The following is a 27040-nucleotide window of genomic DNA, read 5'->3' as shown; positions in this document are numbered from 1 at the left end:
TTTCTGTTTAAACATACTCTTATATCCATACTTTATGAGTGATTGTATTGCTACACCAGCCGCTACCGTGCCTATCTGGGAGACCGGAGCTTTGTCAAGCAGCAGAATTTTCGGCTTTTTTTCCCGCTCTCCCTTTTTCACCTTGTATCGAGTGGTGAAAATAAAAATCATGATGATGATGATGATATATCGCGGTTTTCCAACCAGCGTATGACCACGTGGTATGGCCAGCCGTCAGAGTTTTCTCGGCCCTCCGAACGGCCACACGGTGCCCTGTGGCCAGCACACGTATCGTCTGGCGACGAGTATTGGCCGAGCAGCTCCCGGAATCGCTCCCCAGCATCTGACAGAAGTTTGACACCCCCACCGCAACGTCGTGCTCCCCGTTCTCCCTCACCGCTGCGTCGCACCGCGTCCCCTTCGTCACCGGAAAACTAGCTAGCGCGGCCGATGGAGGTGAGGTCGCTGGAGACGTGCTACTGACAGAAATACCTCCTGTGTTGATGCTGAAAAACAAAGTGCGCGTGCTTGTAGATAATGTCCCTGTGATGGCTCTGGTGGACACAGGCGCAACAATTCCGGTCATGAGTGTCTCTTTTAAACACGTGTTAGGGCGAAAGGTTTTGTTTAAATGGGAGAAAGATTCAAAGTTCTGTGGTGTGAGTGGTGAGCCGTTGCGACCTATTGGTGTGTGTAGTGCTGACGTATTTTTGGGAGGCCATGTTATTACGACAGAGTTTGTAATTATTCCTCGGTCGACCCATGATGTTATTCTCGGCATGGACTTCTTGCGGGAGTGTGGTGCTACTGTCGACTGCCGCACAGGAAAAGTATTCCTAAGTGGTAGGATTCCATCAGGACTCCTGGAGAACCATGTAGATCGCGAAACTACACTGTGTGTTTGTGGTGAAACGGTCATACCTGCATCATCTACCGTTTGCGTTCACGTTGTCTGTTGCGGCGCCGATTCCGACTGCTTCGAAGCTACCGTAGAACCGATGCACTTTAACTGTATGAAGAAGAATGTTTTGGTGCCACATTGTGTGGTGTCGATCAAAGGCGGACGCACTGACTTATGGACCGTAAACTGTTCTAAGGAGCCCGTTATACTATCAGACGGCATGAAATTAGCCTTCGCCAGGGAACACGCGGCCTTATCAGTGGCTGAACTTACAGATGTGCCGGAAGAACCTGACGGCCACTGTTCGGAAACGGCCCTTTTGTCGATGGTAAATAACACACTCAGCACGAGTGAACGCCGAACGTTAGTGGGTGTGCTTTCGAAGCTCGTTTCGGTATTCGACTTTGCGCAGAAGGACAATATACCTGCAATCTCTGCTTCTCGAAGGCGCCATACCATCAACACGGGTTCGGCAAATCCGATTAGACAAAAGCCATATCGTGTTTCACCATCAGAGCGCCAGATTATCAACGAACAAGTGCACGAAATGATGAAAAAGGGAGCAAGTCCGTGGGCAGCTCCAGTGATTCTTGTTAAAAAAAAGATGGATCTTGGAGATTTTGCGTCGACTATCGCCGTTTTGAATGCTGTAACAAAAAAGGACGTGTACCCAATCCCACGTATTGATGACGCAATAGACTGCCTTCATTCCGCCTCTTACTTTTCCCCAGTAGATTTACGATCCGGCTATTGGCAAATTCCGATGCATCCTGACGACAAGGAGAAGACTGCCTTTGTAATCCCTGACGGGCTCTTCGAATTTAATGTGATGCCATTTGGATTGTGCAACGCTCCGGCAACTTTCGAAAGATTTACGGACACTGTATTGTGTGGCTTGAAGTGGAACATCTGTATGTGCTACCTTGAGGACGTCGTCATCTTTGGCCGCACCTTCAGCGAACACAACTCACGTCTGGATATTGTCCTGAACTGCAGCAGAAACGCTGGTCTAGTTTTAAACTCTAAGAAATGCCACTTCGGAGACCGGCAAACCCTTGTGCTTGGGCACGTCGTCGACAAGGATGGCATCCGCCCTGATCCCCAGAAAACAGCAGCCGTTGAAGCGTTCAGTGCACCGCGCTGTGTCAAGGAGCTCCGTAGTTTTCTGGGGCTCTGTTCCTATTTCCGCCGATTTATTCCTAAATTCGCCGACGTTGCGTATCCGCTGACATGCCTGCTACGAAAGGACACCCCCTTTGAGTGGACTCCGGAGTGCGACTCTTCTTTTCGTCAGTTGAAGTTCCTGCTGACGTCACGACCGGTTCTTCAACACTTCAGTCCTTCAGCTCCGACGGAAATCGATACGGATGCCAGTGGCATAGGTATTGGTGCGTCCTAGTTCAACGCTACGGTGGCCGCAAACACGTGATCGCATATGCAAGCCGCTCATTAAGTAGGCCCGAGCAGAATTACACTGTGACGGAACAAGAATGCCTCGCGGTAATATTTGCGGTTCAGCGGTTTCGTTCTTACCTGTATGGACGCCCCTTTACAGTGGTCACCGACCACCACTCGTTGTGTTGGCTTGTGAATCTTCGTGACCCTTGTGGCCGCCCTGCGCGCTGGGCGCTCCGACTGCAAGAATACTGCTTCACCGTCTCTTATAAGAGTGGTCGACGACACGCTGATGCGGACTGTCTCTCGCGTATGCCACTTAGCACTACGGACTGTGACGCCGACGACTTCGATCACCTCGTGGCTTCTGTGTCGCCGCGTTTTCCACACTTCAACTGCTTCAAAACCGAACAGCGAAAAGACGATAAATTAACACCGCTCTTCACCGCTACGACCGCCTCGACGACAGCAAACCATTTCTGTGTACGTGATGGACTCTTCTATAAGAAGAACTTTTCCAGCACTGGCGCACGTTTTCTCCTAGTGGTGCCGGAGAGCCTTCGCACAGCGATTCTGAGTGCTATGCACGACGACCGTACGTCTGGCCATCTGGGTTCGGCGAGGACGCTTTACCGGATTCAGGAACGCTTTTATTGGCCTGGAATGCGACAATCAGTTGAGACGTATGTGGCCAGCTGCATGCAGTGTCAACGCCACAAACGGCCATCTACTGCTCTGGCAGGTCTTCTGCAGCCGATCCCGCCTCCAAGCACGCCTTTCCAACAAGTGGGCATTGACTTCGTAGGCCCATTGCCAAAATCAGCCAAGGGAAACCGTTGGATAGTTGTTTGCGTCGACTACCTCACACGCTACTGCGAGACGGCGGCCGTGCCCTCCGCAACTGCCACTGACGTTTCAACATTCCTGCTGCAATATGTGATCCTGCGACATGGTCCGCCCCGCGTGATCATCAGCGACCGTGGACGACAATCCACAGCGGACGTCGCAGAGGAGCTGCTTCGTTTGTGTGATTCCCCCTTGCGTCACTCGACACCATACCATCCACAGACGAATGGGCTTACGGAGCGTACCAACCGAACAATTGTAAACATGCTATCTATGTACGTTTCATCCGACCACAAGAACTGGGATGACGTACTGCCTTTTATCACGTACGCATTCAACACCGCCAAGCACGAGACCACCGGCTATAGCCCTTTCTTTCTGCTGTACGCACGGCCACCCCGGTACACAATCGACACTGTTTTCCCCTTCTGCAGTCACGAAAATCCCACTGTCGCCGAGACTCTCTGCCTCGCCGAAGAAGCTCGCCGTATTGCTCGTTTGTGCACTTTGGCATCGCAGGACAGATCAAAAGTACGCTACGACATTCGCCACCGTCCGGTAACCTATCGCCCTGGTGATTTAGTCTGGCTGTGGACTCCAGTACGGAAACGCGGGTTATGCCAAAAGCTTTTGGCCACCTACGATGGACCGTTTGTGATTATTAGCAGACTCACGGAAGTCACGTATAACATAGCTCGCCTCACGGCGAGTGGTAGAAGAGCTGCCAAGACACAAGTGGTCCATGTCGCCCGCTTGAAACTGTTCACGTCAAGACACATGGATTGACTCGCCCGGCGGGCTTCGTCTGCGACGAGAGGAATGTTACGCATGAAGAAAACGAAGACCAGTGAACGTGCTTGCGGTCCCGAGTGCAAGAAGAAACAAGAGAACGACGCTCAGTTGATAAACCAGCTGACTGCTCTTGCGCTCACCTTCGCGATCTAAAGTAAACGGTCCCCTTCATCCGTAAGGGTTATAAACGGTCTCCTTCGCGCGTAACGATATCACCGGACATCATACTTCTGTTTTATTCTGTGTTATAGAACACTGCCCTCACGGCCTAATCCTTGGGCTTGACTTTATGTGAGCAAATTCCGCCATGACAGACTATCCTGCTGGTGCTGTACAACTTGCTTTACCTGTTGCTATTGATCATTCCCATAATACTGCCATCCGTCTATGTTCCACAGAGCATATCCGCCTCCCTCACCTTGCCGTTACCTACCCATTCCACCTATACCAGACAGTGACTACGTCGTGCCCCCTAATTCGTATGTCCTGGGGCCCTATAACGTAAAACTCTTCCAACATGTTTTTATTCCAATCTCCTCACGTCCAATTTGCGTAACCGCTGACGCGAGCATCAGGCGGTCACCCACAGGGTTGCCTAACACACCAATCAAACGCTCTCCTCGTTCATAGGAGGTCACTTTTCTATGCTTGAAAAACGAATAACATTGCCTACACGGAGCAGCTTGTCTTATCTAATTGGCTCACAAGAGGCGAGGAGCACGCTCAAGTGGTGAGGGATTTCGTGGGGCCGAGCCACTGCACTGAAAATCGATAACCGAATGAAGAGAGTGGTGCCGGCGTCGGTGATTGGTCCGCTTTCCCATATTCAGATTACGGTAGCTCGTCACCATCGCGGCGGTATGCAACGGAAGCCTAAAAATGACGCTAAAACGGACCCTCAGCAACGAAGAGTTGGCAGAACGAGGTCGTAAACGTGCCGAAAGTGTTCGAAAACCTTGCACGGCTACGCAAAAAGTTTTAATACACGCAAATAAACCCATGCTCTCCTGCAGGTGTGAGTAGCCAGCGCCTGAGCGATCGGCGGCCGCTATCTTTCATTCCTTTCGGAACGGGGCAGCTGGCGGGTATTCAGAAGGAAATTCAGTTTTCTTCGGCATGTTAATGCATCTTTAACGCGTGCACGTCACTTTGACGCCGTGAGTTTTTGTGGTTTCGTTGCCTCGCGTGACAGGCAGGTGAAGCATGTGTAGCCCCAAAACTTTTGACCAATAGCCGAGGGCTAATGGCGCAAAGGCAGTCGAATATGATATAACTATTTTTCTTTTGTTCGGTCAAATCATGCATAATGAGTGTGTACACATCATATCAGATGGGGAGCTATCGCGGTTTTCGTGACGTCACGTGACAGACAGGTGAAGTGGGGGTGGCCCATAAATGTTTTTTATCAATCGCGGAGGGCTGATTGCAGAATTGGAATAGAGAAGCGTCGAGTAGTTTTACGTTATAGCACCCCTGCTACCGCATATTGGCGCACTTCCTCGCACCATCATTACCATTACGGACAACACGTCCTGTCTTCCGCCTGTGAACTTTAGACTTCGTGCACAGGTTCTCCGGCGCGGTGTATCGCCTGCGCAAATCACACCGGCCCGAGGCTACTACATTTTGACTTTACCTTGGGACAGCTCCTCACGTGCAACTTTTGCTTCACTTCCTGCTACTTCAGACTGGAATGCCTTAAAGAAAATGATTGCTCCAGACCTTCTGTCGCCTGCGTGCGCATTAACTACATTCATTCCTTGCCATGTACTGGGACATATTCGACCTTGGAGACCGTCCTCTAGGACAAACATCTGCTGTGAAGCATCGAATAAGCAGCGACGATGCGAACCCGATCCATCGGCGGCCCTACCGCGTCTCGCGTACTGAGAGACACATCAAGCTTGAAGTTGACAAATGCTTTCTAGCAACATCCTTGAACATCCTTGCAGCCCATTGGCATCCCCTGTCGTAATAGGTAAACAGAAGGACAAACTTTGGCTGTTTGGCATCTGAGGAAAGTAACGAAGAGGGCCGTCTAGGCAATAATTTACCTTGGAAAAGAATATTAGGTAAATTTCGGTCTGGGCGGGATTCGAACCAGCGCTTCCGGGGTGAAAGACGAGCACTCTTCCCCGACGCCACGGTGGCTCCGCGGTTTTTATTGACTTATTGTGTAGCTATGCATGTGTCGTTGGGCACGTGGCAGCGCAGCCAATGGGTAGGTGGAGGAGCCACAACATGAGTGAATAAACTAAGTGTGCAAAGTAAAACGCAATAATGCCCAATTTAACGCCGCTGAGCGGTCTTTTGAATTATGAACTCTTCGCGGGCAAACGAGCGCATTGAGACAGTTATTGTTCCGTTTAGACACTTGGCGCGTTTTTATTTGTGCTTACCGAGGCGCAATTAAAAGGAAGGTAAGAGCTTGCGCAAACATGAAACGAGCAGAAAGAAAAGGAACATTTCACCAAAAGAACTATAATGCTTTCGCATTCTCACAGGTAAGCAGTCTTAAGTGTCTCTGCCAGGTGTATTACCCCCGACGGCCTCGAACAACTCAAGTTGATGCCTTTTGATTTAAGTATGCCCCGGCGACATTTTAACGACTGATAGACGCCCTCTTACTAGGTTTGAAATGATCCATCTGCTCCTGCTACCTGGACGATGTGATTGTTATTATCGGACATTTGCGACGCACCTGGAACATCTATGAACGATCCTATCTGTTTGCCATGAGGCGTGGCTACAACTAAATTGAATGAAGTGCCACTTTCACCGTGGTAAAATTTATGTGCTCAGACATCTTGTCGATTCTTCTGGTGTAGGCCCTGATCAGTATAAAATACGCGCAGTGAAGTACTTTCCCGTGCGATGGTAAGCGAAATACGTTCGCACCTTCTTGGGCATCTGTGCTTTCTACTTCCATAAGTTTGTGAAAAAAATTGCAGACGTTGTGCGCCCTGTTATTCAGCTCCTCAAGAAAGTCGCTTCCATCATTTGGGGCCCTGAGCAAGCTGGTGCTTTCCGTGAACTGATGCGGCTGCCTACTTCCCCTTCCATCGTCGTTTACTTCGATTTGTCAGCTTCGACATAAGTCCGTACCGCTGCCAATGGTCACGGTATTCGAGCTATCCTGGCCCAGAAACAGCAAGGGCAATAACGTGTTATTGACTACACCAGCCGCCTTCTTTACCCGCTGAGCGCAAGTGTTTTATCGCTGAACGCCAATGTCTGCCTCTGGCTTCGGCATAGAGTAAATTTCGCCGCCATTTGTACGTCCAGCCATTCACAACTGTCACTAATCGCCACTCTCTGTGTTGGCTTTTGTCCCTGAAGCATCCTTCTGGGTGCCTTGGACGCTTAGCTCTGCGCTTTTAAGAACAGAACTACTCAGTTGTACACAAGACCGGCCGGTTACTTCGGGATGCGTACTAGTTCGCGCGTCATCCTGTCGACCCACCTGACGTTTCTGAGACTGGTATACCTGTCACCGTCCTCTTTCACTAACGCCTTCTCAAAAGGTCTTATTCAACGGCTGATATCAATGACCCGCGGTCCATCCCTTCGCGTCTTTGAACTTCAAGATGGCATATCGTACCGTTCCAACATGCGCCCTACCGGCCGTGACCGACCCGTTGTGCCTGCGCATCTGCGTCAGACTGCTCTCGCCCAGCTTAAGGATGTGGCGACTGCCGGTCACCTTGCCATGTCACATACTTGTGACCACATTCCTCGGAGCTTCTTTTGGCCTTGTCTTTACCACGACGTTGCCATGATATCGCTGGGTGTGGATTTTGTCAACGACGTAACAGCCGGCCACACTTCCTGCTGGCCGCCTTCAACCACTTGACGTACCATCAGAACATTTCTTCTACGTAGATGTTGATCTTTTAGGCCCTTTCCTACGTCAGTTTACGTAAAATAAGTGCATTGCTGTAGCAACAGACTACGCCACCCGATACACAATCACCCGGTCTCTTCCGACAAGCTGTCCAACCGACGTCACCGACTTCCTCTTAGAGAAGGTCATCCTTCACCACGGTGCCGCTCCACAACTCCTCACCGACCAAGGCCGATACCTTTTTTCTAAAATTGGTAATCACATTTGTAAATAAGACGTATCTCGCGGTACAGCTGCATCGCCAAGGAGCGGCTCGGCTTGGATCGCACTGCTGTCTTTTTGGACAGTGCTTCGGGCTGCCTCGCGTTCCCGGTCACTGTGCCTTTGCACAAGGAGCCACTGTTATACCTCTTCTCAATTGGTGGAGGTGCTGGGCTTCAAACCCGTCGCTTGAAGCCTTGGAGCTGCGATCAAGAACGCTACCTCTTACAATGACCGACAGCTCATCCCAAATGGCACTGACACCACACTCCGTCACCTGCATTAGCGTTCCACGACAACGGGAACCCAAGATCTTTAACGGTGCAGACGACGAAGACGTGGATAACGAACGGGTGAGTGCGCACAAGTGGGACGATCCAGCCAGGCTAACCCACGTCATCTCTACGCTGGCTGGCGTTACCCAAGTCTGGTTTCACAACCACGAAAGTGACGCACCCACTTCTTCAGTCTTCAAAAATAACGTTTAAGGAAGTGTTTGGCCGTCCCTCTGTTCGCAAGCTGCGTGCTGAACAATGCTCGCGCGCCCGAGCACAGCAGGCGGCAGAAAAGTTGAGGAACTACATTGGAGATGTCGTGGACCTTTGTTAACGAGTCAACGCTGCTATGCCCGAAGCTGAGAGAATTCATCGTATAATGAAATAAATTGATGACGGCGCATTCAGATGCTTTTAGCCAGGAATTCGCGCACCGTTTCCGAAGTCGTCAGCTTATACCGAAGTTATGATGAGTTAAGGAAGCAATGCGCTTTGCCTCGGCGTCCTCTGCTAACCGACGACTTGTTGGGCAGCCTTGACAACATGTACGACCAACCCTCATTCTTATGGCAGGTCAAGGACTTCATCCTTGAGCTAGCAGCCCGCCAACTTTCTTTAGTCCCCTTTACTCGGGGGCCCACCTCCCGTCTTCCAAACATGCTCCCCCACATTTCCGAAGAGGTCGCTCATGTTGTCCCTTCTGCACACCACCAGCCGCCTGCAGCCGCTAACCTCAACTCTGCGCTGGCAGTACGGCCTGTCGCCACGCCTCTCACCTATGCGCAGCCAGTCCTGCCTGTGGCCGCGCCTCTTACGTATGCGAAGGCATTGCACAGGCCTCCGCTGCCTTACAAACGCCGCGTCCACCGGTTGGGCCTCCGCGTCCCAACCGGTGCCACCGCAAACCCATGCTGCATCTTGGACAGCACCACGAGCTAATCTTTGGAGGACGCCTGACAATTGTTCCTGCTGCACTCACGGACACGTCGCCCGATATTGCTGCCATCACCCTCAAGCGCTCGGCGACGCCTCTCGGCCGTTCCAGTACGGCAGCGAGCACCTTCCGCCAATACGCCGCTCCTTCTCCCAATTATCTCCAACTGACCTCCCAGAATTTTGGTCACGTCGCTCGCCATTCCCTCACCGATGCACGCTCTCCCCAATGTGTCGTCGACCCAGACCATTCGACCAGAAAAACTGAACGTGGCACTCCCAGAGGCAAGTACTGTGTCCCCTTCGAACTGCCCAAGGCCTCGCGCCTGTCCTGCTAACGTGGTCGAAATTTTTGTAGAAGGTGTTCCTGCATTCGCTCTTGTGGATACTGGCGCAGTGTTTATATGATAGCCGCCAAACTGTGCCGTTCATTGAACAAGGTGACAACGCCGCTTTCTGGACTATCGCTTCGTACGGCAAGCACGCAGCACGTCACGCCACGTGCCGCCCGTAGTGTACGAGTGCTTATTCACGGGATTGTTTATATCGTCGAGTGTAGTAATCTTCCCGCCTGCTTAATAAAGGAAAAATCAGACACCCACCAGTTCGTAGCTGTTGGTACAAAGGAAAATCATACGGGTTCCTCGAAAGAAAAGCGTCACAGTTGAACTAAAATTCTGGGACTCGAACCCTGGACCACCGCCTCTCCGGGGCAGCCGCTCTACCATCTGAGCTCACCAGGCGGCTAGCAGATGGCAGGGCGTAGTCGAATTGGGTCTGATTTGGGAGGCTTTTCTTCCGAGGAACCCGTATGGGTTTCCTTTGTAGCAACTGCTACGAACGGGAGGTTGTCTGATTTTTCCTTCATTAATTACTTCTCCCCACCTTGCGGGTTTGCGCAGAACTATCACGTAAAACTCCCGCCTGCTTCTATTACATCTTCCTCACTCGAGACTTCTTATCCCGTCATAAAGCTGTAATCAACTGCGCAAGCGCCGAAGTTGAATTTTCCCCTCTTTGTGACGCATCATTGTGTGAAGATCGCTATCGCCCTTCTAAGCTTGCCGTGCTCGAGGAAACATATATTCCGCCTAGCTCATTCGCCCTCGTACCGGTATCCTGCGATGTCATCACTGATGCAACCGTCCTCTTCACACCGTCCGACGTCTTCATGACCAGCAAGGCTCTACCGCTAACCTTCGCCACGCTTTACATCGCCGGCAGCTGCAGCAAGACATGATTCTACAATCCCCTCTGCGCCTATTACATGCTCGTTGGTGAATGCCTTGGCATCGTGGAAGTCTAAGGCGATCAATGAACTTGGAAGCTATGTGGGCATATGCTCATATTTCCGGCGCTTTGCTCTAAATTTCGCATCGATCTTGGCGCAATTGAATCAGCTTCTGAGAGATGACGCCGACTTCTCCTCCTGGTCCCCTTCATGTGACGCGGCGTTTGCTATGCTGCGTCGTCTTCTCACCTCCCCACCTGTTCTTCGCCATTTCGACCCGTCAGCTGCAACTGAGATACATATAGAAGCCAGCGCGGTCGGTCCCGGTGCCGTCCTCACCCAACGAAAGGCCAGCTACACCGAATACGTAGTCGCCTATGAGAGTCGCACGTCGACGAAGCCTCAAGCCAATTACAGCGTGACCAAAAAAGAGTACTTGGCTATAGTATGGGCACTTGGCCAGTTCCTGCCTTACCTACGCGGGCACTCATTCGACTTCGTCGCAGATTTTCACGTGCTTTGTTGTCTCGCCAACTTGAAAGATCCCACTGGCCGCCTAGCCGGTTGGGCACTACGCATCAAGGAGCACAATATTCGCGTCGTATACCGAAGCGGGCGCACACACTTGGGCACAGACGCGCTGTCCAGTTAACCTTTACCTCGAGACTCAGCCTGCGGAAGCACTTCGGCACACTCCGTGTCATCTCTCGACATGGACTCCTCTGACTTCGCCACCGCACGCCGTCGTGACCCGTGGATCGCTTCTCTTTTCGACTGCCTGTCTGGATCATCTACCAACCCTGTATCCCCAACCCTCCAATGCAAAGCAGTTTATTTCGACACTATTGACAAGCCGCTCCGCCAACGCAATTCCACTCCTGAAGGCCTTAGGTGGCTTCTGGTGATTCCCTGCAGCTTAAGGTAACAAATGTGTGTCACGCAATGTGGCCACGCCGGAGTTTTCAAGACGCACGAACGAATTTGTCACCGCTACTACTGACGCCGCATGTACAATTTGTACAATTTCCTGCAAAAGTTTGTTCGGTACTTTCTTGATTGTCAACGCGGCATACCACCACCTTTACTTTCCGCCGGTTTGGTGCCCTGCAAACGGCACCCAACCGTGCCCTGCCAAACCCTTCGAGCCCCGTGCCCTGCCAAACCCTTCGATCGCGTCGGCATCGACCCATACGGCCCGCTTCTTCTGACACCAGACGGCAATCAGCGGATCGTAGTTGCTATTGACCGTTTGGCATGCTACGCCGAAACTGCTGTTTTACGAAGCGTTACAGCGCGGAATGTAGCTTCTTTCGAAGTATCGAAGTAGGCCCGTGAAGCCTTACTCAATGCGTAATGGGCGCGCCTATTACCATACGTCGCCTTGTGGACTCACCGAAAAATTTCACGCTACTCAGACCCTTAGGGCGTCTTTCAACAAGTGAATGGCGTCACGTACGAAATTGCTCCTATTGACCTCCCCGTAGCTCAGCCTTGCTCCGACGTAGCCCACGCCACGCGCATAGCTTTAGCTTGTCACCTAAATTAACAAGGATGGCGTTACGCATCCACAGGTATATTTAAACAAATCTCACTCGATCACCGCAGATGCACACTATCAAAACGCTGACGTGCGGAAGCGCGGCAGTTGCAGCGAGAGAATGGGCCTTCGTGCTGTTATTCGCTTCAACGTGAACTAAGCGGCGAAAATACAACGCACAAGATGCTGTCAGCCTTCGGCGCAGCTACAGTAAAGCCCTGTCAATGTAAAACGGCACTTTGCTTAGGGCGACTTAATGATTCTGGATCACATGCAGCGACTCATCGACTTGCAACCCCTTCGATTTCCCAACGACCTTGGAGGACTTCGGAGCCACTATCACACTACGAAGTCTCAGACACGTGTACGTATGGCTGTCGGGATATGGGAAGGTCAATATACTTCTATTACCTGCCCAATCCCCTGAAGTCGCTTCCTAAGAATATTGTCCTCGATTACAACAAGACCATTACCCGCCAGAGACTGGAGGAAAAGGAAAGAGGTGGAAGCACTGGTGATCAAAGACAGCGCACCGAGCTAAAGAAGAGGAGCATTAAGTCTCTTCTGCTCTTGATTAAGACAGAAGTATAATCTAGAGAACGAACAGTCATCCACATTTCTTTACAAGGGCACGCGTTCAAGTGCAAAGAAAGGGTTCCGCAATAGCATGACATCCGCATCGCCCCCTTTGCCCTTAATGAAAGTGCCCTGTAATAAACGCTCAACCACGGAGCCATCTACCACATCTGCCTAACCCGCTCGTGAAGAAGTGTCCACCTTTTTCTGTGAGTCAACGACTTATTCTACCGAGCACTGCAAGTGTGCAGTTTCTCTCGGAGAATAGAAAAAAAGAACGCCTACTAGTTGGACATGACCGCGTCCATTGTATCGTCCAGCATCATGTAGCAAAAGATTGCATACGAAATTTCAACTGTTGAAAGTGCAATCGGCGCCACGCGAAAAAATGGGCAACCCTAGTGAGACGAAAGCCACTGCCGGACGCCAGACATTCACTAAAGAGATAGAACTCCAGATGACTGGAACGGGCACTTCGAAATAACTGGCATACTTCCAAACACCTATTGCTCAGGCAGCCGGAGAGGAAAGTAAATTACTGTTGAGCGTTTATTGGATGGAGGCAGCCAGCACAGTTTTGTTACCGAGCAATTGGCTGAGGAACTAAATTGCCACGTACTCGATCACGACTGTGTTGCAGTAGGGTATTTTGGAGGACATCATGACGGGGAGACTTCCCGGCGAGTATTTGTAACTCTGAGTTCAATGCGCAGTTGCAAGTCACTGCTGATACAAGCTCTCGTCACGAACAAGATCTGCGACCAATTCATTTCATGTCCGAGTAGAGATTTTACCGACAAGCTCGAGCCCATAAGCTACTACCTCACCGACATCGATCAAGTTCAAAGCCCAAAAGCTGTCGACGTCTTAATAGACAGTGACTATACCTGGTCATTGATCAAGGGAAGCACATGGAAGTTGAGAAAAAGACTCAAAGCCACAGAGACTTCCTTAGGCGGGACTCTGCTCGAACCATTAGCCTATTCTGCGCCCGCGGGCACTGCAACGAGACAATGGTAATCAAAGCGGCAGTGACGGAGGGTAACATCACCATAGGCGACTACTATGACCTCGAACATATTGGGATAAAATCTAATGAACATAACAAGGCCTAAGACATAGACCTAGTTCTGCAATTTTTCAACAGTACAATAAAAATGATCAGTCGCCATTACGTAGTCTCGCTTCCATGGGAACCAACAATTCTAGACCCCAACAACCGAGCAAACTCACAAACGCGCTTAAATCAACTTCTTCGAAAGCTTCGCTGATGCCTTCACCTTCTGCAATAACAAGAGAATGCCTTACGCCCATACGCCAGCGATGGGGTAGCCGAGTAAGTTTTACACGCCGCATCATGTAGTAATCCGCGTGTAACGTACAAGAGTAACGGGACAAAGAAAGACTTACACCGACCAAGCAAAACTTATTAAAAGACAAGACGTTTCGGCTTCCATACGGCAGCCCCGCTCACTATGGGGCTTGTCATCATATGTATTTTTAAATGTTTTACTTGGTCGGTGTACGTCTTTCTTTGCCATCTCTCATCCCTACCAGACGGGCTTCCGTCGAACTCTCGATTACAGCAAGAGTAACGGTTGACTTCGATGCTTTCTCCCATGAAAAGATGGAACTCTCGATTAACGGCAGCCTGTACTCTGAAACAAACATCAATTCCAATTTCAAAGGGGTGCTACGTCGCCTCAAAAGAACATCGGATTGCTTTCACAGCAGATATTGATAAACGATTTCAATATAAGCATCACAAGCACAGACCATGTCGCTTTGCACTGCCTTTGGTTGGAGAAAGCACCCAGGCCAGGTCAACCGTTGTCTAACGCTGCCATATGGCGTATGCCGAAAGTACACCACCAGCGTTCACCATTCGGCGCGAGCTATAGTCCCTTTCTTTTGGTGGCGACCATCCGTCAACATCTGCAGCAAACGTGGCCTTTCACCCGGAAACTACAGAACGGCTGTGGGGTTTCATATTTGGTGACGACATTTTAACAGGAGCGGACTCCGTCGAAGTCGCATCCAAGCTGCGGTCAGAAGCCACCGAGATATTCGTAAGTGCATCTGTGAAGCTACACAAGTGTGCTTCGAACGAAGGACACGTTATTGACATACAATCAATGCAACCTCTAGAGTGACCTGTCGGACAGCTGACAGGATTACTGGAAGTCCTGCAATTGGTATGGCATCCTGAAACTGACGTACTGTCGTTTAGTCCGGGAAACGTAATGGAATTTGTTCAACAAAGAACCGATACGAAGAAGCTCTTGATACAGATGACCCCTCACCTATACGACCCCTTCAGCATGCTGACGCCTTTCACAATGAGGATGAACATCTGTTTTCAAAAGCTTTGGAGGAGAGGTGTTGATTGGGAAGGGCAGCTGCCACTCGCCGCTATACGGTTCCCCGATTTTACCGACCGGGCAGGCATGCAGATGTCAACAAATATGAAGTACATTTTTTTCGCTCACGCTGGTAGGTCAGCCTAAGGTCCCGCTTGTTACATTTGAAGAGCATTAAATACGTACGACAAAAGCTCAATGATAGTCTTGTGAAGGTTCAGGATGGCGCCAGGGGAGGAGACAAGCCTAGCCACACTCAAAGTGCTAGTTTGTCTCGTCTCAGAACGAGTGTACAAGTGCGTTCGTTAAGAGCTAGCCGAACATATAAGACCCGTAATGTTTTCGACGGACTCAACGATTCCACCTTGCTGGATTACCGAGGATACTAACAGATGGCAAGAATTCATTCGCTATAGGGTAATGGTGATTCCGAGCAAAACGGACGTCACATTGTGGTGCCATTGCCCTGGTAAATAGAATCCCGCAGATTTTTTCACACGAGGAGTATCGGCCCAACAATTGACGCAAACTCACTCTGGTGAACTGGACCTCATAGGCTCAGTTGTCAACAAAATAAATGGCCACAACGCCCTAGGCCGAACACTACCGGTCTTCCCCCGAGTGCCACGTAGGAACGTCCTCATCGGGCCCCATCCTCGTAAATTGCCATGCAATCCGAAAATCCGATTACAAACTTCCAAGAATACAGCTCTGTTGCGTGAGTAGACCGTGTTGATAACTGTGATTGGCCTCGAAGCTAAAGCGGCAAAGTTTTCCAGGAAGCCATAAATGCAGAGGAAATACAACACAAGCCAGCGAGCTATACTGAACGAAAACTTAAATGTTCCGCCTTTTCGGAAAAAATTGACCGCATCTCTGAAGGAGCTCAGGATACAAAGGATGCAACACTTCGGAACGTGACCGGCTTCCTCTACAATGAAGTTCAAATGAAAACAATGAAGTATTGCTGACAGCACGCCTGCAGTTCAGCAATAGATATTCTGATAAAAAATGGCCAGTCGTCTTACCAAAGGACAACTACTATAGTGCGAGCGCCTCGTCTCGCAGTACCACCGACCAATTCTTCATACAGGAGGACTTCGGGGTGCACTTCTAGAAATAAGGGAAACATTTTGGATATTACGGGAATGGAAGCTAGTGAGGAAGGTTATGTGTTAGTCACGAAGGTCAGTGGTTGCGCTCAAGCGTAAGACCACTGTCCGCACTAACTGCAGCGTTACCACCTCAAAGAGTGACCACTTCTTAAACATTTCTAGAACACGACTAGGTTTCATTGGTCGATTTTACGTTAAACTAGATGACTATGCCAAACTGTGTATATGAATGTCCGCGTACTCCATGCGCCACAGACTAGTCGAACATATGACTGCCACAAGCTTTCTCAAGGCTCTCCGATGCCTTGTGTCGTGGTGGGAATTGCTTGTGCTTCAAATTCAGACACGGCCTTAGCGTTCAATAAGGGCAAAAAAGAACTTTCGAGACTGCGGCAATCATTCAGAAACGAAGTTTGTAACTACATCACTAAATATCATATAAAGTGGACATTCATCGGCGATCATGCGCCGTGCTGGGGCGGTTTTGACGAGAGATTTGTCAGATGTGTCAAGCTGACATTGTAGATGTGCATCCGAAGGGGATCTCTTACGGAGAAACAGCTACAAACAACCTTAACTGAACTCTAAGTTGTGACCAATTCCGGGGAAAGGTAATAAAGGGAAAATCAGACATCCACCCGTTTAGAGACAATCAGACACGTTTAGAGCGACTGTCAAGACGTCGAACCTCTGTCCGCGTCCCGCTTCCTCATTGGAAAGCGAAAATTTACAATTCCCGACCTAGCACTAGGCAAGATCACAGTAGATGGTCGCGGTATAATACCCATGTGGGAACAACGAGATAGAAGGCGAAAAACATTCTAGGAGTGTTTGTGCAAAGAACATCGCGTAGTTAAGATTAATGCCCAGCACCAAATTAGTGATCTCCTTCCTGAGAATTAGGAAAGGACTTCGTCCTTCTACAAGAGTACCGCAAACCCCGACAACTATGAAACATTTTCCGGCTAGAGGAGCTCCATAGTGGAAAGTCCTGTACCTTGAGATTACCAGGTGGATATACCATTAAAGGGGCAGTTCAACACTTGTGCTCTTTGAATCGAACTTTTGTGAACTTCTGCGCGCGAGGCCGTTCGTTGGAAAAAAATGATGAAGAAGCACATGATGTGCTCTCGTTTTTTGGACCAGGCGCAAGAGCAGCTACCCTTCGAGTCGGGCTACGGTTTATTGTTAATGAAGCCCTTTTTCCGTGCATCCGTAGGCTTGATTTACTAGAGCCATTTCATGTTAAGGAGCATTTCTGGCTGACCTCTACCGATAAGCTATGACGGGGTATATACTAGCGCGACATGAAAAGAAAGTATTAGTAGGAGGGAGTAGGACAGAGCCTCCCCTTCTACTAAGGCTTTGTTCTTACATCACTTACAGCGCATACAGGGACAAGGGGCCAAAAGAACTACGAAGACAAGAGCTGACTTCTAACTGATTTTTTATTTTGAGTAAAACGCATATATACTGACACACCAAGACAAAAGTCTTCGTTGTTCTTTTGCTCCCTTGTTCCTGTATGCGCTGTAAGGGATGTTTGCAACAATGGAAAACCAACTAACCCGTACCCCAAACCTGGCTTTGTTCTTACGTCGCGCTAAGTCTACCCCCTAGATTTGAATAAACTCGCTGAGCAATATAGCCTACTCCAAGCAGATTCTGTACTACTGTTAAATGAACTGCAATGGCGTTTTGGACCACACAAAAAACATAGTTTCGGAGAATGTAGATGTAAAGCCTCATCGGTGCAAAATCTTGCGCCTGATAAACAAATAGATTCCTCACGAAAAGTTGGCAAAAGTAGACGTTTTTGAATAAGGATGGCTGCTTAGGGAGGTTGGTGAGACGTTCTTCAGACAAGGCAAAATAATTTTTAGCGTGCAAATGGTATAAATGAAGAAAAAAGGTCGCAGCCACTGGCTGGAAGTGACGCAGAACCCAGAGCATGTGGCTTCGCGACATGACAACTGAAATAGGCACCATCCTCGGCACCCTGAGAATTCTCAGAGGTGGCAAGCTCGGATTTACGTCATATCCGGACGTCATAGCTAGGACGATATGTAAAGGCTGCTAATAAGAAAATGATAAAAGTAGCAGCCCACAACTTTGCCGAAATTGACAAGAGAGCATGCATTACTCATATATATAGGCCTATTATTCTAAAGTTACATTTTGTGGCGTTGACCTTTAGGCAATAAATGCATAAACGCAATCAAAGACCACATGAAAGATGAGCAGCCAAAGTTCGGTATGGCGTACTCACCGGCACCCCATTCTCTCCAGGAATGCCCGGCTTCCCCGGCTCACCACGTGCTCCCTGGAACCCCTGGCTCCCTTTGGTTCCCGGGCCGCCTGCGTCACCCTGTGGGGGAGAAAAGTCGAGGGCAAGGCGTTCGCCTAAACAAATAAACAGGCGCACAAATGGTCTATATTGCGATAGCATTGCTGTGATTAAAGTGGCCCTAAAAACTTTCTCAGCCAAGGGACATGCAAGCTTTAGGAGGAGGAAGACAAAATAGGAATCTGTTTCTTTTTTCTATTTTGATGGGTTTCCGTCACTTCCATTCACAGAAGAAAGTATGTTTTAGATATGCTTGATCCTTTGATCCAGTACTGTATTATGTAGGAACGCTTCACCACGACGTGATACTACGATCGACATCGAGCTTGTTAGTCATCTAAATAATGCTCACTTATGTTTTACTACAGCTCTTATTGGTACTCTATGCATAAGTCAAATCAATTCACAGACAGATGTTTGATATAGCCATGCCTGTCATTATCAAATCAGATATGCGTCGATTAGCTTCTTTCTCCCGTCTTTCATCTCATTTTCTTTTTATTTACAGTGACCTTTCGTGTATATGTTTGACTTGCAGTAGCGAAGAATAAACAGCTGAAAGTTTGTGCACGTGTGTCTCTGTCTCTTTTTATCCTTTGTATAAGCAATACAGCGCAGCAAGCAGGACGATGCCTTACCAACAAGACCCAGCCGAAGCTTTGTTGCCTTAAGACCGTCTGCCAAAGCTAACTCTGGGATTTTCTTCCTTGTTATGTCTATTCAATGCATTTGTTTTACTTTCTTGCGCTCGTGTTTATTGCTCAGCGATATCGCTGCATTTATCACTCAGTTATCGCTCAGCGCAAGACGCACATGCATGGTTGGAACTTACTGCAATATTATCGATGGTATGCGCTGTCTGTTGTCACTGAGCTTGTACAATCTGATCATATGCGTCACGCAAATTGTGCAGTGCCGTTTCGAAGAGAGAGAGACGAAACTTTAACGTCAACTGGTGTGGCCTTCAAGGACGGGGCAGACACGGCCCCACTGCGCTTAGACGTGCGCTAGTCTATGTCACTGCAGCATATCTGCAGCCCGCGTTGTGGCGGTATTCTGCCGGTGCAGGTCCGTCGCGCGCCGTCTGGCCTCACATTCCTCCCACGTGGAGAGCTCCTAGCCTGGCGTGGGAGGATAAGCCGGGCACTGCATAAGGATATGTGTTAGAGTATTCCTCGGCTGGGAGCATAAGCAGCAACTTGGGGTGAAGCCATCCGGGTGGATGCGGAATAGTAGAATAGTAGAGGTTGGGGAGTGTTCGTGTCCGCAGGTGGCGCCACAGGATGTGGTGGTGGTGAGTAAGGGATGGGCGGGGGGGTAGAGCTGGCGTTCAACCCTATAGGCCTGCGTCAGCTCGCTGAAGGTATGCAAGCTCTCTCTCATGTCGTCCGGGTCCGATTCCCTCACCGCCCGGTTTATTAGTCCTCGGGCGTGGACAATGGTGGCCTCGTTGCCAGGGTTTCCCGAGTGCGAGTGCGCGGTTGGATGGATGGATGTTATCAGCGTCCCATTTGAAACGGGGTGGCGGTGGGTTGCGCCACAAAGATCTGGCTATTATACTGCCTAATGTCCTACCTAGGTTAAAAAAGTAAAGAAAGGAAAAGGGACGATAAAAAAACCCATGATAAATTCCCATAACGAAATATCCTGAGCCCATGTATTAAACTTTGTTTTTGTACATCTCCGTTTTTTTATGGTTTCCCAAGTTTTCTTCCTGCAATCTTCCAATCGCCTGTCACTAATCTCTGTTGCGGAAATGTTTACTTTCCCCTGCTCTTGCTGAACCCAAGTTGTTCAGGAAGCCATTGGTGCCTAAATCGACCACTGGACAGATATATCCATATCCTAATAAAACATTCTCCATCACTTCCCTAGCTTTACCTTAGCAAGCACATGCTTCTTCTTCCTTCTAATATCACGCAAGTACCCAGAACACCTCCACCTGTTGGGATAGTTCTGCCGAAAGGAATTGTAAATTGTCATAGGCCGTCTCGTGAATCCTGCCTCTAGCAAAATTTAGGATGGTGGTTTCGGAGTCGGAGAGGATGCACCGGACATCAGTGTGGGCAATGGTAGGGGCTATTGCAGCCTCTTCTGCTGATACTGAAGTGGAGGTGGTAGAGAGGGGGGAGGTGATGAGCCGATAGCCCATGTGTAAACAATGAACAGGGCTAGTTGGCAGACGTTCATGGTTTTATTGCGCTTAGTGTTACACTGACGAACATAAGGAAAAAGACACGGACATGCGTGGCGCAAGCTAACAACTTGTGTCATACTTTCAGAGAACACGCTCATATACAAGGTGATGTGGCGGGGCGGGGGAGAGATATAAAAAGATATGGCAAGGTGACATGTGATGATGCGGTGGGCCGGAAATCATCGTTCACCTGCACCCGCTCGCTCGCCTTATGGTCTTCAACCGGCGTCGCAGCAGCCGTGCCTCCCAAGCTGCGTGCGCCCAAACGGCGTACTTGTCAGACCTATAGTATTTGTGGAGGGCAAGTGCGCGGGTCGCTCTCCGTGCGGCGTTGTAGAGGTTTCATGTGGAGGTTGGAGCGTATGCGTGTAGAGAGGGTGAGGAGCTGGAGTCTATCTGAAGTCTATCTAGTGTGTGCCTGCCTGTAGAGGTTTTAGTGAGCCTCTGATATTAAGCCTGTCGGTGGCCTGCAGCGAGCTCGTCTGTGGCGTTGTGAAATCCTAGCTCTAGGAGTTTAGATGTTTCTGTGTGAGGAGTGTAATGAAGGGCGATTTTGTAAGCTTCCCTAAGAAGGGCTTTTAAGATGTCTGTTTCCCTGGGGTCCAGTTTGACATTGGGGATAGTATACAGAAAGCCGCTCAGTACGAAGGCATTGGTGAGGCGGCATAAGTCGCTTTCTTTAGGCCCATAATATTTGGCGGAGACATGCCGGATGACATGTGCAAGTGTGGTTGTTGTGTTTATAAGTTTTTTTATAGTGAAACTGTTGTGTCTGTTGTTTTGATAGTGGAGCCCAAGTCTCTTTATGGTGTTTGCCTTCTGTATGGACAGTCTCTCTATCGTTATGTTGTTGCACATTGTAGGGAGGGTGCTGGGTTTCGGACGCATGATTAGTAGTTCGGATTTGGTTGGGGAGCAAGTGAGGCCTATAGAGCGAGAGTACTGTAGTGTATGTGTGGCTGCCTGGGCTGCCTGTTGGAGTGTGTCTTCTATTTGCCTATCGTTACCAGCTGTGGTCCACAGGGCATATACATCGGCATATACAGTGTTTCTGATGTGCGGTATACGGTCAGGAGAAGCAGCAAGGAGGGTGAGGGCGGCATTGAATAGGGATGGTGATAGTACCAAGCATTGTAGTGCATCCACCCCTTGTGTAAGAGGAGGAGGACTGGGGGCCTATAGTAAGCTCCTTGGTATGGTTGGTGATGAAGGTGCGGATGTAAGAATACATTTTATGTGCAATGTTTAAAGGGGAAAGTGCGGTCTATATGACGGTATGGTGAGTATTCTCAAATACTTTCAGGAGGTCTAAGGCGAGAATGGCTTTAGTATGGGCTGGGAAAATGGGGTCGAGGACGTCGTGCATAAGTTGCAGCATAGCGTCCTGTATAGATAGGTGGGGACCGAAAGCGATCATGTGTGGATACAGGTCACGCTCGGTCATGTTGTTTCTAAGTCTGCACAGTGCTATGTGTTCTAGAAGTTCGCTGAGGCAGCATGTGACGGAGATAGCTCTAAGGTTAGCAAATGAGGCAGGTTTATTACGGTTATAGTTGAATATGATTTTAGCGTGTCGCCATGACTGGGGGAGGGCGCCTTTCTGCCTGCATTCATTAAATATTCTGTGATCTAGATGATGGATGCGTCGCCTAGATTGCATATTATTGTGTTGGTGATTCGGTCGGTGCCCGGTGCCCAGGAGGTGCGAAGTGACTGTATGGCAGAGCGGGCCTCCTGCTCTGTGATGTTTGCATCGAGTTCTAGGTTGCGCGCACCTGCGTAGGCTGGGAGGGGGATGGTAGTGCCCGATGCAGTATGAGTGGATTTGAGCTGATGATTTTGCTCTGTTGGTGTGAGGGCTGTGTTGTGAATAAGCCGGTTGATGTCTTGTTGCGTAGCTAATCTGGAATAAGTGGGGCTGATGAGGTGGCGGAGGAGCTTCCACGCTTGTTTGCTGCTAAAATTACCTGACATTGTGTTGCAGATTTGGGCCTATTTTTCGTGGTTAAGGGTGTCGGCATAAGAGTTTAGTTGAGCTTGAAGGCCCACGGGCCGTTTTCGCAGTTTTCGGTTGTGTTTCTGGTGCTTCCACCTGGTTCAGAGACTGTTGTGTGCCTACCACAGGTTTGGTAGTCTGCTGTCTATTGTATGTGCGGAGGTGTGTATGTATTGTTTATGGATAGCCACATGTGTGACGAAGCTCTGAACACATCCCTCGATATCTTGAATAGGCGCGTTAGGAAAGTCTCCGCACGTAATGCAAAGGTCATCCCATTTGATTTGTCAATGCTTGCGGGTGATTTTGCATGGTACGTGAGAGGGAAGTGTGATCAGAGTGGGGTAATGATCACTTCCGATATTTTGTGTGGTGCGTTTCCATGTCAAGATTCGAATGGCATGGCTCAGTGTGAAGTCCAGACTGCTGTCCAGATGCACCCTGGTGCTGATGTACATGGGGAACAGGAAGTTGAGTGCAGTGAGTTGCAGGGCCTATATTGGTTGCCAGAAGCGCCTCCCCCTGGGTGTTGTCTAGCGGCATCCTCAGTCGATATGCTATGAATGGAGGTCGCCACAAATAAGTAGGTGATGCGTCCCTGCTGCTTGAAGAATGTGGTGCAAAAGGGTAATGAGTGTGTGTATGGATTGTGATGGGGTGTGATAAATATTAGCACTGTAGAGTGGTTGCTGCTTCGGTGTGTGGGCTATGATTTCTGTTAATAAACACAGTACTGTGGAACTAATTTGGATGCGCTGCACCTTTCGTGTGCTGAAGACCAGTGTGGTGATGCATGGCGTGTCTGTGCCGTCGGAGGGTTGAGCATGGTAGCTGGGGAGGTTGGCTTTGAACTGTGTATGATGGATGATGATGAATAATGAACGGGAATGATGAAGGCTCGGGCGTTCAGCGTAGATAGGAACTGCTGCAGCTCCACTCGCTTTGCCCTGAACCGACGGCAATTTCATTCTAATAGTCTAAGATTGGCGTGATTATTGTCCCGTCCCGCCATAGTGGAACGTGGGTGAGCAGAGGATGGGAGGTGGAGTGTATTTTGGGAGAAATAGGGCGGGATTGTGAAGGCGAACTTGGGTATGCGATGTTGCACGACAGGTATGAGGGGCTCCTGTGTTTGTTCTCTGTGCTGTAGCCAGAGGCCAAGTTGTGTAAGATTAGTTTCGAGGGAGGTCATGATTCCATTAGCTGAGACAGTTACTAGCGCTGAGAAGACTAACGGAAGAAAAAGTTGCGACAGGATAGAGCTCTAGCGCTTTGTCCTCTCCCAAATTTTTCTTCCGTCAGTCTTTTTAGTGCTAGTAACTTGTCTCAGCAAATGCATCAACATCAACAAGCCCTACTTTGAGCGTTAATTACTCGTGATTCTAGTAAGGACAGACTCCATTTCAGTCGCTAGGCGTATTATCCTTGTTTCTGTGAAATTCTGAAGCTTAGCGTGAATGCGTGACTCGAATTCGACTAGCTGGGCTTCAAACTTAGACTCAAATTTCGCGTAGAGCGTTGCCTCTAGCGCAACACTCGATGGTAATATAGGAGGACTCCATGGAGACATGCGGGCACCAGCGAATACTCTGCAAACTTCTGCTACTCATGTATAAAAGCCGACGCGCTTGACCGGCGCATCAGATTCCGACGATCGTCGACTGTGTCGGCTGTTATAGTTGTGCTTTGAGTGTAGCTTGCTTTTGTGGGCACAGGTTCGCGCAATAGAAGCTTAGTTAAACTATCGATCGTTTCTCTGCTGGGTTTTTTCAGCCTCACTACGACATGACCACGTAGATTCTGTTACCTGAGGGGCTAGTCCCGGTCATAACAGCATAGCGTGCAGCCGACCACGATTTTGATTCGGGCTTTATGTGTAATCAGCAAAGCGTTCATTAGAGGGAAACAACAGGCAGCTGTTTCCGTTTGAGCTCCAAGTACCCCTGTGCTGCGCCAACCGATTCCAACTAGCGCCCGCGAACTTCCTAATTTCATCGCTCCACCTAGTCATCTGTTGTCCTAGATTGCGTTTCCCTTGTCTTGGTACCCATTCTATAACCCTAATGGTCCAACGGTTGTCTAACCTACGCATTACATTACTTGCCCAGCTCCATTTCTTTCTCTTGATTTCAATTAGAATATTGTCTATGCCCGTTTGCTCTCTAATCTAAACTGCTCTCTTTCTGTCTCTTAACCTTATGCCTAGCAATCTCCGTTCTATCGCTCTTTGCACGGTGCTTAAATTGTTCTCAAGCGTCTTTGTTAATCTGCAAGTCTCGGCTCCACATGCAAGCACTGGTAAAATGCACTGATTGTACACTGTCCTTTTCAATGATAATGGTAAGCTTCCAGTCAGGAGCTGGCAATGTCTGCCATTTGCGATCCACCCCATTTCCTTCTCATGATCAGGATTCCCTGTGATTGGTGCGAAACCTAGGTAAATTTACTCCTTCATAGACTTTAGAGGCCGACTGGCGATCCTGAACTATTGTTCCTTTGCACGGCTATTTATCATTATCTTTGTCTTCTGCATATTAATCTTCAATCCCACTCATACACTTTCTCTGTTAAGGTCCTCAGTCATTTGCTGTAACTCGTCTGCATTGTTGCTGAATAGAACGATGTCACCGGCAAACAGAAAGTTGATCTTTACCGTCGATCTTTACGCCTAAGCCTTCCCAGTTTAATAGCTTGAATACTTCTTCCAAGCACGAAGTGAATAGCATTGGAGAGATTGTGTCTCTCTGTCTGACCCATTTCCTTAGACATCATGGCACGGTATATAGAATGTCATATTGTTACACGAAGGACGACTCAGTAAGACGGACAACCATTTACAGGTTATATTTACAACAGTGGTTGCAGCGCTGACCGGTTAGATTCAAAGCGTGAGCACAGTTCGTTCTTAATCTTCTTTTCTCGAGTGATGGTGGCCACGCACCTCGGTCAAACAATAAAATACCACACGCGTGTAGCATAATCGCCCGGCGGCGGAAGCGACGCCCCGGAGCGTATAAATGTCATCACTGGGAGGGTGATACTGCTTCACTCGTGTAACGTGCACGATATCACTGCACTGGGAAGCAGATGGGGCATCAGGGATGATCTGGTAGGTGACCGGAGTCACGGCACGAAACACTCGGCATGGACCTGTGTATGGACATTAGTTTTTCTGACAACCTGATCTGATGCGACGGAGACCATAGAAGCATCAAAGGACCAAACGGGAAGTGCGCGTCTCGGTGGCACCGGTCCTACAAACGCTTTGGCTCTCTCAGGAGAAGGCGGTCACGGGCAATTTCCCTTGCGTGGGCACCACGGGGGATGGCGTCAAGTCATATTCACTGGTCGGGGCCGCGCCAACATGGAGGGTTGTGTCGAGGGGCAGTGCTGGTTCTCCGCTGAAGAGAAAGAAAAATAGGGAATAGCCGGCTGGGTCGTGGCGCGAGGAATTATACGCAAATGTGACAAATGGTAGCGCGAGGTCCCAATCAGTGGGGTCTGAAGATACATATTTCGCCAGCATGTCTGTGAGAGTGCGATTGAGACTCTTCGTGAGGCCATTTGTTTGCGGATAGTATGACGTGGATAGCCTGTGCCTCATGGCACAGGACTGCTGGATATCCGGGATAACTTTTGATAGGAATGATGTGCAAACGTGGTCTGTGAGAAATTCTGGCTCAGCTCAACGTAATAACATCGCGTCGCGTAGAAGAAAATCGGCGAAATCTCTGGCGCAGCTTGTAGGAAGCGCTTGGGTGATGGCGTAGCGCATGGCGTAATCCGTGGCCACAGCGATCCTTTTCTACCTTTCTACCTGTTCTCAGAGGTAGAAAGAGAAGGGCCAAAAGTCAAAACCAACCCGAAAGGATGGTTCCGCGGGAATGTCGAGTGGTTGAAGGTACCCAGCAGGGAGCGTCGATGATGTCTTGCGTCGCTGGCATTTCGCACACGCAGCTACGTATCGTTGAACGGAGCGAGGAAGCCCTGGCCAAAAGAAGCGTCGGTGGATCCCGTCTTAGGTACGTGACACATTGATATGACCGGCACTGGGGATGTCGTGACTTTCGTGGAGGACAGCCGAGAGAAAGTGTTTAAGTAATGCAGGGCCGTCGGGGTGAACGTTGTGGTGGTAGAGTACGCCATCTTGAAGTGTGAGTGAGTGATGGGAACTGTCGGCAAGTGACGATTCCAGGCGGTCAATGATGATACGCAAGGACGGCTCAAGGCGCTGCTGCTCGGCGACAGGGAGCAGTGGAAAAACAGAGAGAACCCAGGCGTCGGTGTCAGTATCAGACGTAGAGGTCGCGTCTTCAACTGGCTAGCGAGAGATGCAATCTGCGTCGTGGTGTTGGCGTGCCGACTTTAAGTCACTGTCTAGGAATATTCTTGTAGTCGGAGGGCCCAGCGACCGATCCAGCCAGTAGGATCCTT

The 27040-nt window shown here is 49.5% G+C and overlaps 1 protein-coding gene across 2 annotated transcripts in view; it reads right to left on the bottom strand.

Annotated features, from left to right (window-relative positions):
* The window catches only part of LOC142583430 (uncharacterized), a 1100669-nt gene that overhangs the window by 588779 nt on the left and 484850 nt on the right, over nucleotides 1-27040 (bottom strand). For both annotated transcript variants that reach the window (XM_075693897.1, XM_075693898.1), the window contains one exon: nucleotides 18336-18434. In XM_075693897.1, the coding sequence (XP_075550012.1) occupies nucleotides 18336-18434 (99 nt within the window). The remainder of the gene's footprint in view (nucleotides 1-18335; nucleotides 18435-27040) is intronic.

Source organism: Dermacentor variabilis, chromosome 5 (assembly GCF_050947875.1).
Source record: "Dermacentor variabilis isolate Ectoservices chromosome 5, ASM5094787v1, whole genome shotgun sequence".
Lineage (NCBI taxonomy): Eukaryota > Metazoa > Arthropoda > Arachnida > Ixodida > Ixodidae > Dermacentor > Dermacentor variabilis.
The sequence above is the reverse complement of the archived record's forward strand: the minus strand, read 5'-3'. Positions and strand labels throughout refer to the sequence as shown.